This window comes from Symphalangus syndactylus, chromosome 8 (assembly GCF_028878055.3).
Source record: "Symphalangus syndactylus isolate Jambi chromosome 8, NHGRI_mSymSyn1-v2.1_pri, whole genome shotgun sequence".
NCBI classification, from domain to species: Eukaryota; Metazoa; Chordata; class Mammalia; order Primates; family Hylobatidae; genus Symphalangus; species Symphalangus syndactylus.
The window spans coordinates 77,057,215-77,073,674 of NC_072430.2; the positions used below are offsets into that span (position 1 = coordinate 77,057,215).

Sequence of the window (16,460 nt, forward strand, 5' to 3'; positions counted from 1 at the left end):
GGTAAAATGACTGGAGTCTTCCTATACCTGGGGTCTATGCTAAAGAGCCTTAGTTTTTCCTTGAATGGATAGGATGGAATTATTTGAATTATTTTATTAGACCTGCATTACAAATTTTTTTAGCATGGCAATTTTCATCAATTCTAATTTCTCAGTTACCAAAATAAAATTTATTAATGTTAAAATCTCCAGTCCTTATCAAGGGGCAAATTAATCAGACTAATAAATTGTTTTTTAACCTCTACTCATGCATCCCTCAACTTTCATATCTTTAATCTATTGAATGACTTACAAATTTTCTATTTCACTCTTGACCTCTTTTCTGAATTTGTTTCATATTTCAGTTGCTGCATCTCTACCTGTTTTTACTCCTATGACCTCAAACTCAACATGAAGCCAGCTTCCCTTTCACGTATTCCTATTTCTGTCAATGACATCATCATTCTTCCAGTCATCCAGGTCTGAGATCTTGGCATCATCTCTCTTCTTCTTCTCTTCTAAATCTTTTGGGTTACCAACTTCTGTGGCCTCTTGCTGAAACGTTTAATATTTCCCCCAATTCCATTTCTTCTTCTTCTTCTTCTTTTTTTTTTTTTTTTTTTTTTTTTTTTTTTTTTTTTTTTTTTTTTGAGACAGTCTCACTCTCATCCAGGCTGGAGTGCAGTGGCGCGATTGTGGTTCACTTTAGCCGCGACTTCCCCAGCTCAAGCGATTCTCCCACCTCAGCCTCCCGAGTAGCTGGGACTACAGATGCATGCCACCACACCAGGCTAATTTTCTGATTTTTTTAGAGATGAGGTCTCACTGTGTTACCCAGCCAGGTCTCAAGCAATCCTCTCAGCTTGGCCTCCCAAAGTGCTGGGATTACAGGCACCATGCCCAGCCCATTTCTTCTTTTTAATTCCATTTCCTACATCCTAACTCAGGTCCTCATGATTCCACAACCGGGTGGTGACAACATCTACCACTCATCCTGGTTCCATCCTAGCAACCCAACCTACAACTACTGTGGACTACTCTCTCAAAATTACCATTTAAACAAAAACACAAACACCCATTTCACCCCTTTGATTCTAATTTTTCACAGCTCCCCAGTGTCCATGGATAATAAAATTCAAATTCAAAATCCTGAATAATGTTGCCCATGCCCTTACAACCTCCTCTCACTTTTCCTTCACAGAACCATCCTCCCCAATCAGAAATTTCTTTTCTTCCCAACGCCCACCTCCACCTTTGGCTTAGGCCTGTAACGGACTCTGGCTCCTTTTCTGAATTCTGCTCTGTTAAAAAGTTCGCAACCAGAGCAGCAGACCACGGCCCCTCCTCAAAATTCCAGAGGTACCTACTGATCTTTCTAGAGAGGCAGCCTTCAGACCTATGTTCCCAGAAATCTCTACGTTTGTGCCTTTCCCAACTAGAGAATTAACTCTTGTAGGGCACAAAACAGGCTCTATTTCTTTGCGTCCCCAGCGCCTGTTTGTTGAAGACTGAGTTGAAGGAGTAGCAGGTGGCGTTAACTTGTCAAAAAGATGAGTTAAAGTGCTGGGGTCTGGGGGAACACCCCTACGGCCCTCCCCCCACAGTAGGGCAGGTGTGTCTGGGGGCCTCGGCGGGTGCCGAGGCGCGGGGCGGATGGTGCCCCCCGGGCGCAGGCCAGGGAGGCCCGAGCGCCTTCCCCACGCCCCGCTCGCCCGCGCGTGTGAGGGGAGGGCGGCCCAGCCGTTCCGCGCCGGGAGGTAGGTGGTGCTGTTGCCGTGACTGTCTTCCTCATTGGCGCCGTGCAGAGAGGCGGAATGTTCAACTCCTAACTGCGGCGGAAGCGTGGGAGCCGCGCGGGCCGCTGTAGTCCCAACCCCCGCCGCCCTCGTCGCGCGCGGGGCCTCCGCGCCCCCGGCTGCTGCTAGCGCCCGGCCCGGGAGCCAGGTAGGGGCCAGGCTGGAGCTCGCGGAGGGCGGGGAGGGAGGGGGCGAGGCCCGCCGCCCTCGCGAGTCGTCCCCGCGTCTCGGGGCCGAGGCTCCGCCGGAGCCCGGGAGTCTAGGTGGCCTCGGGAGGCTCCTCGGGGCTCCCCTCCCCTACCCAGGGCCCGCCTGGCGGCGGCCGCGGCCAGAGCGAGCGAACGTTCGCGGCCCCCGGGGAGTCCTCGCGGGACCTCGGCCGCGGCGCCGCCAAGTGCGGTTCGGGAGAGTTCGGGCCAGTCTCATGGAGAAGTTGGCGCCTGGAGGCGCGGGGCGCAGGCCCGAGCGGCTCTGGCTTTCGCGGCCCCGGGCGTGCGGCACGGGCAGGGGCTCCGCGAGCAGCAGAGCCGGCCAGGCAGCGGGTGACTGGGGTACTATCGGGAGGCGAACCGCGAGGCCCCCAAATCAGGGTAGGGTGCAGGCCACTTCCCAGCACTCGCTGTGCGTGCGAGGAGGGACGACGAACTTCTGCTTTTCTAAGAACTCGGCCGCGAGCGGTGTTGCTTCCCATCCATTTTCCTTCATTTTGTTTTCCTCACATAATTAGGCCATGCGAATAACCAGCAGGAACAATGAACACTAAAGATTAGTTTTAAAAACATGCGTAAATGTATCCAGAGCCACCCAGAGCCGCCGCTCCCCGCCTTTCCTGCCCCGGGTTTGGGCAGCATGAAGCGCCTGCCCTCTCGGGCTTCCCCCTTTCCTCCCACCGGAGCCGGGGTTGTCCCCTTTGGCGACCCTCAGGCAGCGGCTTTTTGTGGGCTCCCAGACCTGCACCAGGCCCAGAAGTGCTTACCCAGGCCGTCGCCTCGTCTGGCCTCGCTTGCCCATGACAGCTTTCAGAAAACTTTAATTCAGGACTGGCTAGATGACATCCGATTGCCTAAAAAACTTTTTAAAAAGTTATCTCTGTTAGATCGCCGAAAATGTTATGTTTCTGATGCGCTTTGAGATCGCGCATAAGTACTGTTTATGGGGAACTTAATTACTATTTTTGTTAGTTTCTGTAATAATGAAAGCAACACAATTTAGGGGCCCATTCCAAGTGTGGTACAGTAAGCAGCTCTCATTAATAATGGTGTGTGAGAATCGTCTTACAGAGTGAATTTGAGGATATTTGACTTAAGATTGTTGAAAACTGTATTCCTCCTTTAACCCCGAAGCTGTTTTAGAAGAGCCTTCTTGCTTCCTCGACCTTCGTTGAAATGAACAGCTAGGATTTAGTGGATCCAAACCTCCAAAGAGGTTTAAAGACAAAAATAAACAAGTGATTCAAGGCTAGTTAATGTCCTCTTTGTAGTAGGCCTATCTCCACAGTGAAATTTCACTTGTTTTTCAATTAAAAAAAAAAAAGTGATGGCTGCATTTTAATTATGGTTATGGTCATTTGTAGAGTCTTTGTTTTAAATTCCTGCTACTATAGTGAGAGATTTAGGAGATTGTAAATGAATACGAATTTAGTTTGGGAAGAGAGAATTAAGATAAAGAAAAATGGTCTTTTGGACCACTGCACTGTTTATTTTAATCTTTCACAATTTAATTCCTACTATAACTTTTTGAGATTATTTGGGGAGTTTTTTAACTACAAAATATTGTTTAAATAAAAAAATTTAGTGATAATAATTCCAGAGTAAATGACCATGATGCAATTGCAAGGACTTTCTCTGTTGTCTAAAAAAGCAAATAGATGATTGATCTGTTTTTCTTGATCTTTTAGGGAATATATAAGGACACAGTAAAGAGAGAGAGAGAAAAAAAATATCCAAATATTAAACACGCGGACTTGGATCTAAAAATGGATGGTCAAAGATCTTGGGAACTAAGGGGCCTTCTTGCCAAATAAGGAAACTTGGCAAGTTGCACTGTGTATTTTAACTTAGCACAAGAGTGAGTGTTATTGGCAATATATTGGCTCAGAGCCTATCTGGAATGAGCAGCGAAACTGACTTCGATAGGGCTACAAAATTATAAATAGGAGGTATGAGGGGGTGTGGAGTGAATAATCGAATCATCAGAGAAAACACTGAAGAAATTACAATGATGTTTCATGAAAAGAAGTCAGATGTAAGGTGAAGCTATTAGTGTGGAGTGAAAGAGCAAAATGGGCAGTTTATTTTAGAAATTGGTAGATTCAGAAGAGAGGAGAGAATCAATGGTTTTTTTTGTTTTTGTTTTTTTTTAAACTGGAAAAAGGTGTTTGTGGGGATATAGTACTTCTTGGAATAAGATAGCCCTATGTCTGCATCCTGAGATGTTGGAAATAAAAATGAATTTAGATCACTTGTTTTCCATTTTATTCCAGGACAGAGTGACAGTGTCTTGTCTATCTAAATGTAATAGGAACAGTTAAGGCACTTTTTGGTCTTACTGCAAGGAAAATTTAGGCTAGTTTTTTGGTAGCTATTAACATTGCCCCACTAGACACAAATAAGCAGAGTTCCAGCTGTGACCAGAAAATTGTACCTGGTAAGGGAAGAGGACTATGAATGCTAGAGCTTAGATTGATTTGACTGATACATGGGTGCTTTTATGTCAGACCCTCCTACAGAAAGCTGAAGCATCGATTATGTCCTAATAGCTGTTAAGTAATCCCAGCACAGTAGAAGAATCTGTGAGAACAAAGCAACCCCACATTTGACACCCTAACCCCAATGTCTTCAATTGTAATAGGAAATTAAAGTCCCAAATTGATTTAGGTGGATGGTAAGCAATCCAGTAATTACTGTAATAAGAAAAGAGTTAGTTTAAATAGGGAAAACAAAAGGCAAATTAGAAGGAGGAGGCAAAATGTTATTAACAAAAAGACACGATATGGTAGAAAACAATGATACGACTTTGGAGTCAGGCCTGAATTTGACACAAGTTGTGTCACCTGTAAGGTAGTTGGCTTGAGCTACTTTCACACCCTTGATCCTCAGTTTTCTAACTCATATAAGTTAGGGACAGTAGTACCTGCTTCCTAAGGATAAGTACAGTCATTTATCCATTAATGATGGGGATACGTTCTGAGAGAACTGCGTTGTTAGGTGATGTTGTAGTTGTGTAAACACCGCAGCGTGCACTTGCACAAACCTAGATGCTATAGCCTACTACACACCTAGGCTGTGTGAGATAGCCTGTTGCTCCTAGGCTACAGACCTATGTAGCGTGCTACTGTACTGAATAGGCAGTTGTAACACAGTAATAAGTATTTCTATCAAAAAATAGAAAAGGCACAGTAAAAATACAGTATAAAATATACAGTATCAAAGATAAAAAATGGTACACCTGTATCGGGCACTTACCATGAATGGAGCTTGCAGGACTGGAAGTTGTTTGGGGCAAATCAGTGAGTGAGTGGTGAGGGAATGTGAAGGCCCAGGACATCACTGTACACTACTGTAGACTTTATAAACACTGTACACTTAGGCTCTACTAGATTTATTTAAACATTTTTCTTCAATAATAAATTAACCTTAGCTTGCTGTAACTTTTTTTTTGTTTTATAAACTTTAAACTTTTTTTTAACTTTTTGAGTCTTTTGAAATAACACTTAGCTTAAAACACAAACACATTGTACAGCTATACAAAAATTCTTTATATCCTTATTCTGTAAGTTTTTTTTCTATTTTTAAACTTAAAAAAATTTGTTTTGCTCCTTAAACTTTGTTAAAAACTGAGACAGAAACACACACATCAGCCTAGCCCCACACGGGGTTAGGATCGTCAATATCACTGTTTTCTACCTCCACATCTTGTCTCACTGGAAGGTCTTCAGGGGCAGTAATGTGTATGGAGCTGCCATCTCCCCATCTCCTATGATAACAATGCCTTCTTCTGGACACCTCCTGAAGGACCTGCCTCAGTTAACTTTCTTTTTTTTTTTTTTTAAGTGGAAAGAGTACACTCTAAAATGAGGATAAAAAGTATAGTAAATACATAAATGAGTAACATAGTCATTTATTATCCTTATCAAGCATTGTGCACTGTATATAATTGTATGTGCCATACCTTTATACAGCTGGCAGCATAATAAGTTTGTTTACACCAGCGTCACCACAAACACATGAGTAATGCATTGTGCTATGATGTTAGGAAACTGTGCCATCACTCAGCAATAGGAATTTTTCAGCTTTATTATAATCTTATGGGATCGCTGTTATATATGCAGTCCATTGTTGACTAAAACATAGTTATGTGGTGCATGACTTTATGAGAAAGCACATAGAAATGCTTGTAACAGTGCCTGAAATTTCAGCCACTGTATCAATGTGGTAAAGAAGGATGTTTTACTACATCTCTCAAGTTATACACAGAGCTGCTTGCCCACTATCCTAGTCTGTTTTCTGCTGCTAGAGCAGCCTATCACAGCCTGGGTAATTTACAAGGAACAAGGGTAATTTGTTTGGCTCATGGTTCTGGAGCCTGGGAAGTCCGGGTGCATGGCTCTGGCATCTGGCGAGAATCACCCATTGTGGAAGGGTGGAAGGCAAAAGCAAGCCATGAAAGACAAAGAGAAAAAGTGAACTCCTGGGATAATTAACCTACTCCCAGGGTAACAGCGAGAATCCATTTATGACCTAATCACCTCTTAAAGGTTCTGCTTCCCAGTACTGTTACATTAGCAATTAAGTAATTAAGTTTCAACATGAAATTTGGTGGGAGCATTCCTACCATAGCACTCAGCTCTTCCAGCTAAGGCTTGCCTTTGGTACCCTGTCCTGTTCCCAAGTTATTAGTGGTTAGGTAGGTTTTCATAACTACTCTCTTGCTTTGAGTATAAGGGTTTCTAAAGTGTGCTTTAGAACCACTTGGAACCATTCTTATAGCTAATTTTGAGCAAGGCCCAATACCCTTCTTTCTGGACTCATCTCCAGGCTTCCGTTTAAGAAAACCAAAAAGAAAAGGAAAGAATTGCTGTCTGCACGTCATGTAGTAAATCTTTACTTATTAAACTTTTCTACCAAAGTACTCTATTGTGGGGAAAAATGAAAGTTTTCCTTCAAGAATTTGTCCATATAGCCACAAATACCCCAATGCAAGCAAGTACTTGCTTTAAAATTTTATATTTAATCTTAAAAATTTATGTGGATTTTGCGTTCTCTTCTGTCCTACTCTGTTTTACGTAAATTGAACAAATCGATACAAACAGACACATATTTAAAAAAACACAAATCTTTTTTTTTTTTTTAGAAACAGAGTCTTGCTATGTTGTCCAGGCTGGCCTTGAACTCCTGTGCTCTAGCAATCCTCCCACCTGAACTTTCCCAGTAGCTGGGGCTGAGGGTATGTGCCACCTTGCCTGGCTTATTCCCCATAGTGTTAAAGTGAAATTGATGCTGTAGGACAGCTGTTTATTCATATCACCTTCTGCACAGTACTGTGTAATACCACGTATGGGAATAAGCACACGAGGAACATGGGATTGGTCCTAATAAAGAGTCCTGCACCATTAAGCTCTGCAGCCCAATACTGCATGGGGTAGTGCAATTTCATTTTGCTGATAAAAGAATAGGGGTAGATCATCATTCAAAGAGTTTTGATGTTAGGTGGTTATACTCTGGCTTTCAAGACAAAGAGATCTCTTTGCTTTGGGAATTGGAGGGAAGGAAGAGGAAAGTTTTAGGATAGAAACCTGGAATGTGGCTCTTAGCTTCCCACCCAGTTTGGGAGGAGAAATTGAAGAAGATGGCCAAATCATTTCCCTTATTTCCATCACTGATGTGGTTCACTGTGCTTCTCTATGATGTTTGGTGTCGGGTTCATGACTGCTTCCCTCAGAAAAGGAGGGAGACTGTCTATACTTTATAGTAGATTAGTCATCAACTCACAGGGTTGGAGTGGGTCTTAAAGTGGTTTCATTCTGCCCTCCTAGCTGATGCAAGAGTCTCCCACTCCACACCCCACGTCCCATTGAACGCTCTTGGTGATGGGTCACTCACTACTAAAGAGGGTGGCAGATTTTCTTGTTGGCCAACTCTAAACCAGGAATCCTTTTTTTTTTCTTTTTTTTTGGAGACAGGGTCTCACTTTGTACAGTGGCACAATCATAGCTTATGGCAACCTTGAACTCCTGGGCCCAAACTATCCTCCCGCTTCAGTCTCTTGAGTAGCAGGGACTACAGGCATGAACCACCACACCTGGCTAATTTTTATTTATTTTTTTTTTGTAGAGATGGGATCTCACTATGCTGCCCAAGTTGGTCTTAAATGCCTGACCTCAAGCGATACTCCCACTTTGGCCTCCCAAAGAACCAGGAATTCTTATTGTTACTTTCATCCATAGATAGCCTTGCCTCTTGATCATCAAAACATAATATAAGGTCTTAGTCTTCCCTAGTTTTACCATCCCCATTCCTTTCACCCTTCATCTTACATTGAGGTTACCATGTTTAACTCTTGCATTCACCCTTCTCAGGGAGTATTCATTCCAGGCACTCAGTCCAAAGTTGTACCTGTCTGTCAGCAGCCAGGATGGTCTGATACTTTCTATTTGACAGAAAACGATTTGGGGTACAAACAAGGGCAAAGTAGCAGCAAGACCTAGGGTGGGGGCAGGATAGGTGGGAGGTGGCGAACTAAAGTGAGCCTTGTGTACTCAGGCTACGGCTTTCTCCTCATCTCCAGTCCTGACACCTGTGAATTCCTCTTCTGGCCAAGCCCTAGAAATCTCCCCTCTCCGTGCACCCTCACTTTATTCAACTCTGGCCCCATTCTCTTCCTCATGCCGCAAGAAGCTCCCAGTTACTCAACACAACAAGCCCACGCAGCGGCCCATGCCGTGGCTGTAGGTTTTATCCACTTCATGTTTCCTAGTTGGGTTTCTGTTTGAGCACAGACATGTTTCCACGCAGCATTTCTGTGGCGTAAGTGCTCCCACCAACTACATTCCTGTGCCCCCCATCTTTTACTTCTGGTAACAATACTTTTGGTAAGGAAGTGTGTTGTGGAAGTTGATTTTTATTAATTGAAATATTAAATTACTTTAATATTTCAATAAGAATGTTTAGCTTATTTTTATTCTTACCATTGCTCTAACTAGAGAGTTACTTATATGGTAAAGATAGAGGAGGGGGGAAAACATGAAACAATGGCTATTCTGTTTTTTAGATTCTTATTTAAAGTTGGGTTCTCTCAGATATCTATACCTGAAGTCCTATTTACTGAACCCAACCTACTCTGTATAAGAGACACTGTTTTTCTAGGAGCAGCCATGGAGGAAGAAGGGAAATATCTATGGTAGACACAGTACGAGTTGGTTCTATTCATATACCTAGTCTTGCAACTTTTATTTTTTTATTTTTATTTTTGTTTTTGAGACAGAGTCTCGCTGTCGCCCAGGCTGGAGTGCAGTGGCGTAATCATAGCTCACTGCAGCCTCGACCTCTTGGGCTCAAGCGATCCTCCAGCCTCAGCCTTGCAGAGTGCTGGGATTACAGGTGTGAGCCACTGTACCCAGCCAGCTTTTATCTTTTTTAGTGATTAAAAATAAAATAGCAGAACAGCAGTCCTGTTGAGGAATAGAATCTTTCAATCTTTGACCTTGGTGTTAACGGACAAATACCCTGAACCAGAGCTTCCCTCATTTTTTTGAAGATAAGACTCAGGGGAAAAAGAAATTGCAGAACAGTGATTCCCAGTGGTGTTCTTTTAATACACTGATGATAAAGCACATTTTATTAATTTGTTCACTGATCTATGTTAAAGAGGCTGAAATAATACTAACATAAATATCAAGGCAGCAAGTTTGGCAGAATAATTTGCTGAATATTGAAAGCTCTTTCCAAAGAGTATCTTTTTTGTCACATCCAGGTCATGATAAAAGAAGTAAGTTTTTCTTCCTATATTGTATAAAAAGTAAACTGGCAACCTTACTTTTTGAAGAAGGGGGAAAGGAAAGCATGAATTAGGGGCAGGAAAAGAGGAAGGATCTAAATTCAGAAATATAGGCCCATATAAAACCACAAGATAGAAACATCCAGAGAAAGTTCAAAGACCTTTTTTCTAGTAAAGTTAATCCTTTCATAAAGTAGATTTTTATTTTTACTTTTAGAAATGAGATCTCCCTATGTTGCCCCAGCTGGGCTCAAGTGATCCTCCAACCTCCGCCTCCCAAAATGCTGGGATTGCAGGTGTGAGCCACTGTGCCCGGCCAAAGTAGATTTAATTTGTTTAAAAAAATCATCACTTGCAGGTATTGGATAAGCAGGTTATAGTTTTCTTGGGTTAGACATCCATTGACTGTGCAGCAGATAATGTCTCAGAGAAGACGGTGGTCACCGGGGAAGGAGGGGATGCTCCAGCACCCTATCAAAGTGAGTGCTGTCATTGAATAAATAGATCTCAGCAATGCTGATATCCAAAAAGTGCAAAAAAAGAAAAGTATTGTGTTTTAGCAACGTAAATACTCACATTATGAAAAAAGTTTAAAAGAAATTATAATTACTTACTAATAAGATCTTCCAGAAATGACCAAAACCAAAAACGGCAATTAAACAGGAATGAGAAAGAATTAGAACATAGGCAAAGAGAGGAAAAGGATTTAGGGACCAATAGCACCTTTATTTGTTAATAATTGCTCTACAAAACTAAGAGATATAATATAAAACAATTCTGAAAATGGGGAGAGGAAAGCTATTGAGGAGAGCATACCTGACCATAAAAGCTGAAGGAATAGATGGCTAAATATGATATCTAGGGTTATTAAAATAATGAGAAAACCATAATTTCCATTAATTGCATGTATACCATATACTAGGCACTGTGCTCACGTATGCACTTTCACAGCACTGGTATTATTGCCAGTGAGAACAGTGAGGTCAGAGAGACACAGTGCCTTGCCCAAGTAGCTAATAACAGATCTGCTCGTAGATCTCTCTAGTAGGGGTCTTTCCCTTGAATCATGCTACTTCCCTGTTGAAATATCTCTTATTTGGAAGTGGGATGTATCAGTGAAGTCAAATACTGTGCAAACTTGATGACTTTGGGGCTGTCAGTTTTGTGACATTGAATGGAAAAGATTTGAAATTTTTTATTTATGCATCTGGAAATGCCACAGTCTGAGAAAAAGTGATTTGTTAAAGTTACCGGGAGGTGGAGGGAGAGTTCAAACTCATATCAATCTAATTCTAAAACCTTGGTTTTTAATGTTAGAACTGTAGTGGGGTCATTTTTGTTTTTGATTTGGGGGCAAAAGTAACAGTGAAAAGGTAAATGACTTATTTGAGGTCAACATGGATCTGAAAAATCAAGAAGCAAAATAGAAGATCTGTGAATAGAGAAACTTAAGTCTATTTTTTCGGACTAGAAGATTGAAAACTTTAAAAAGTAAAATGATTCTTTAAGATTTTCCTACCTTCTTATGTTTCCACTTTTCATAATTAGCGGATGCTGCTATATATACTTTCAGCAATTTGGTTAATAGTTAAATGTTTTTGAATTTTAATTTAAGGAAAATTTTAAATTAAAAATTTTTTGACATTCTACTCAAGTAGTGTAATGATTGGATTCAACCACCAAATTATTGATTTTCAACATTTACAGAGTTGTGATGCCTTATTTTACTTTGATTTTTGTGACATTTCTGCTCTAACTTACCCTTCAGTATTGTATGGTAGATAACATTTAAAACAGCTTTGAGAGTTTATAAAACAACAGTTAGAATGCTACAAAACTAAAACTGAGCATTGTTGTGTGGAGCAAAATTGCCTTTTTTGTGTAAAAGCAATTCTTTTTTTTTTTTTTTTTTTTTTTTTTTTTTTTGAGACAGAGCCTTGCTCTGTTGTCCAGGCTAGAGTGCAGTGGTGCGATCTTGGCTCATAGTAACCTTTGCCTCCCCGGTTCGAGCAATTCTCCTGCCTCAACCTCCCAAGTAGCTGGGATTACAGGTGCGTGCCACCATGCCCGGCTAATTTTTGCATTTTTAGTAGAGATGGGGTTTTGCCATGTTGACCAGGCTGGTCTCGAACTCCTGACCTCAAGTGATCCACCCATCTTGGCCTCCCAAAGTGCTGGGACTACAGGCGTGAGCCACTGCGCCTGGCCAAAACAATTCTTTTAATACAGTGAGATGAAAACGTTGGATTTGATTTGATATACCATGTAATAAATTTATATAGATGACTTTTTATTAAATTCTGGTATATTCATTCAGTGGAGAATACATTTGAAAAATTAGAACATAATTTTATCAAGTAGCAGTCTTCCCCAACATGCTTTAAATATGAATAACTAGCAACTCAGATTTTTCATTCTTCTCGTCATAAGTTGATCCCCTTAGAAAACTGATTCTTAAAAGGGAGAAAACTCAAGGGGAAAAAAATATATATGATCTAACTTTCATGTATATGGGAGTGGAAATCTCAACCAAGTTTTTCAGCTACATCCATGATGCTTTGCCAAGCTCACTGGAGTTAAACCTGTACTCATATACCCTAGATTACTAGTTTATTCGGTATTCAGATGGAACTTAATTTTTTATGGTTTCAATAAAACATTCAAGTAATTGGATAGTTCCATTCACAAATAGCCAGTTCCCAAAATGGCATGATGTATCACAAAGTAGCAGTGATTCTGTGAAGAACCTGGCTAGTTGCCTCCTGTCAAGTGGTGAAATCCTGGAGAAGTGTGCCTCTCAAAGGTCAGCCTTTTTCTGGCACCCTTAGATCAGTGTCAGTTGTCACTGATCCTACCTCAGTTCATCCACATTCCCTGGGCTTGTTCTGCAGCATAAGGCTTAGATGAATTCATACTGATCTCATCCTGCTTCAGACCTCTACCTTTGTTTTGGAAAGGATTTCTCTACTCCTCCTTCTTCCCTGACCCTGGGATTCAGAGGGACCCAGTACTGGAGGTCCCAAATACACTCTCTTCAGTCTCCCAAGAAGCCTAGGCAGCAGTTTCCAAATCAGGATTTGCTTCAGAACCCTCTGGGGCACTTGTAAAAATTACACACCTTACGTTTTACCTGACTTGGTTGAAACCTTTCCAGCTACAAAAGGTATAATGGAAGAATAACCAGAAATTATTTACTCACTTATTCAACAAATGCTTTTTTAATGGAAAAGCATAACTGTGTACTTGGCTGTGTAGTAGGTGCTGAGGATCCAGATGTAAACAGAACTGAGTTTTGACTTTAGGGAATTTATAGTCTGGTGAAAATTAAGTGGGAAAGATAAATGGATAAAGAAAGGTGCTGTGGCACATAAGAGGGAGAATTCAACTGTGCTCAGGAGACTCAAAGAGGTGGTCAAGGATAGGAGTTTGCTGTGCAGAGAAAAGTATTTGAAGCAGAGACACTAGCCTGTGTAGAAGTGTGGAGATGTGAGAGGTCAGTGTATATTGGGAAGTGCAGACAGTTCCTCATGTGTGTATGGGAAATGAGATGACATGAAGTCAAAGTGGCTATAAGTGGTAAATGAATAACACAAGAAACTTTCCTGGAATTAGAATACATGAGTTACAGATAGAGTTCACTGAGTGTCCTACCAATGAATGAAAAAGACTCATTCCTAAACATATCTTAGTAAAATTCAGGATTCCTGGGATCAATAGAGGATCCTAAAAGCTTTCAGAGAGGAAAAAATAATGTAAAAATGGTTAATAATCAGTAACATCAGACTGCTTAGTAGCCACATTAGAAACTAGGAGAAAATGAAGTAATACTTTCAAAATTATATGGAAAATCATTTCCTACCTAGAATTGTATGCCCAACCAGGCTACCAATCAAGACATTTTAAGATATACAGATTCCCAAAAAATTCTATTCTGTATGTTCTATTCAGGTAGCTAATGGGAGATATGTGTTGTCAAAACAAGGGAATAAACCAAGAAAGGGAAGACAAGAAATCCAAAGACCAGGTTCTCACAGAGGAAAAAGGTGAAGGAAATTCTTAGGATGGTAGCCAACAGGAGGCCCAGTCCAAGTCAGGCCTAGAGAGCAACCATTCCAGCCAGACTGAATCAGGATGAAGGGCCTAGAAGGAGTGTTTCTAAAAAAAATAGAACCAAAGAGTAAAAACAGAGAGAAATTACTTGTTTTAATTTATTGAGAGGAGTTTTGCAGCTCGTGGGAGAGATTAATGAGGGGAATGTGTTAGGAGTATAAAAAGCTAAGCAAACAACAACAAAAAAGCAAAAACAGGGCAACTAATAACTAAGAGAATCAAAAAGTTATCCAAGAAAGGAAATGTAATTATTGAATCCTACATGGCACTGCTGGGAATAATGTTTACTTTGTTGGATTACTGTAAACACTGACTATTGACTTAACCAAATGTTACAGTACGGTTGGAAGCTGGGAGGTTTGGGCAAGTATGCCATGCTTGTATGCATGGAGGTAGAGGGTGATATATGAGAACTAAATTCTTGTCTTCCACAGAAGTTAATAGATAATACCTAAAATGGAAAATCAAGAAATATTAATATAAGCACATTCTTTAGAAATACAGAGTTCAGTGCCAGAAGAAAATGCTAAAGGAGTTGAAATTAGTTGCATCTAGAGAGTGGGAATTGGGTATGGGGAATGGGGAGACAGGAAACATATTTTTTATGATAAGCTTTGTAGTTCAATTTCATTTTAATGCTTTTATAAAAATAATTAACAAAAATATAAACCTAGTGTCTGTAATGCTGAGGGAACCTTGCAAATGGTGTTTGACATTTGGTTGAACAAACTTTTTAGCTTGCATACTTTATATACCTACCCTTGGCAACGTTCCTGAATTTTATCCAAATTTTGTTCTTTTCCATGTTTAACTAAATAGGAATTACAAAAAAGTTGGTAACGTAAACTGATTCACATATGTTTATAGACTATATTTGGATACTATGATCTTTCCCTCACTCATATTTTTATGTGGAGTGTATCTTCTAAACTTCAGAGGATGAACAAATAACCCTTCCTCTTTCTCGCCTTCTCCCCAAAGTAGAGCAGCGTTTGACTTCGTGTGAGAAATCAGCATTCTTCAGTGACCTGGTTTTCCTGAAATGGGATGGCTAGCCAGCTGCATGCTAAGATCTTTGAGCTGCCTTTGCACTTCACTCAGCAGAGCCCCAGGCTTTTTATGGAGAAATGTTGCCAGTTTATATGGATACAAACCAACCCCTTCTACCTTTTTATTTAAAAAAAAGAAAAAAAAAAAAAACTCAGAAGAATGGAAAGAGTAGTAAAATGTCCAGATACCTGTCACCTAGATGTGCCAGTTCTTAATGTTTTGGCACACTTCCTTTCTCTCTCCCTCTCTCTATTCCTATGTACTTTTTTGGGTGTGTGTGTTGGGGGACAGGGATGAGGAATGAACCATTTTAAAGTAAATTATAGACATCATACTTTAAAATGGCTACATGCATTTCCCAAGCAATACATCCAAGGACATCCATCTATAAAACAAAAATACCATTATTTGCCATGGATAAAATAATATCATCTAATTTATAGTTAATACTTAGATTTCTCTAATATCCCAATAATATTTTCTATAGATTTTTTTATCCAGAATCCAGTGATCATAAATTATATGTAGTCATCATGTTTCTGTTTTTTTTTATTTTTTTTTTTTTGAGATGGAGTCTCGCTCTGTTGCCCAGGCTGGAGTGCAGTGGCACTATCTCAGCTCACTGCAACCTCCACCTCCTGGGTTCAGGGAATTCTTGTGTCTCAGCCTCCCAAGTAGCTGGAATTACAGGTGTCTGCCACCACACCCGGCTAATTTTTGTATGCTTAGTAGAGACAGGGTTTTGCCATGTTGGCCAGGCTGGTCTTGAACTCCTGACCTCAAGTGATCCACCTGCCTCAGCCTCCCAAAGTACAGGGATTACAGGCGTGAGCCACCACACTCAGCCTAGTCATTGTGTTTAAGTTTTCCTTATGCTAGAAGTTTTTCTTCAAAAAAAAAAAAAAAAAAAACAAAAAAACTTTCATGACCTTCATAATTATGAGGAGCGTAGGCCAGATGTTTTGTAGAATGTCCTAGAAATATAGATTTGTCCCTCATAAGGTTTTGGTTTGTACTTTTTGCAAGAATAGTATAAGCCACATAAAATAGTGCACATGGGATAAAATAGTACACAAATTTTTTATCCACCATTTTTAAGCATTTTATGTAGGTTCAAAATTTTAGCCCAATTTTAGTCCAGTTTTTGTGTTTTTAAGTCTCACTAATCTATGGTTTGGCATAGGGTGTTAACAATGGCCACTTACCTGGAGAATAGTAAAACTCCTTAGACCATAGGAAAGATGACTAGAATAATCTCTGGGAGGGGTAATACATTTCTCTGGAAACAAGCATAATATTTTTTAACGTCCTTGGCAGTATTCTTTGGATGACTTAATATATTGTAATCCAGGGCAAATTTTTTCTACTCTTTAAGTTTTGTTACAGTATACAGTCCAGAGAGCCACTTCTGGCAAACAGTCCAGCTTTTCTGTCATCCCTAAGCTGAAAGTTTGTTTTTGGAGTCTAAACACTGATTGCGTGTTCAGTTTGCAGCCGTTTGGCTGTCCGTGTACCAGGATGCTCAGTGGC

At 40.6% G+C, this 16,460-nt stretch overlaps 1 protein-coding gene across 4 annotated transcripts in view; it reads left to right on the forward strand.

Annotated features, from left to right (window-relative positions):
* The first annotated feature begins 1,611 nt into the window (after positions 1–1,611).
* Positions 1,612–16,460, forward strand: part of MAP3K20 (mitogen-activated protein kinase kinase kinase 20) — a 204,406-nt gene continuing 189,557 nt past the window's right edge. The window contains exon 1 of one of the 4 annotated variants that reach the window (XM_063644683.1): positions 1,612–1,736. In XM_063644683.1, coding sequence (XP_063500753.1) covers positions 1,633–1,736 — 104 coding nt within the window. In that variant the 5' untranslated portion in view covers positions 1,612–1,632. Of the gene's footprint in view, positions 1,924–16,460 lie in introns of all 4 variants that reach the window. The other 3 variants (XM_055289760.2, XM_063644684.1, XM_055289761.2) reach the window with 3 other exon arrangements.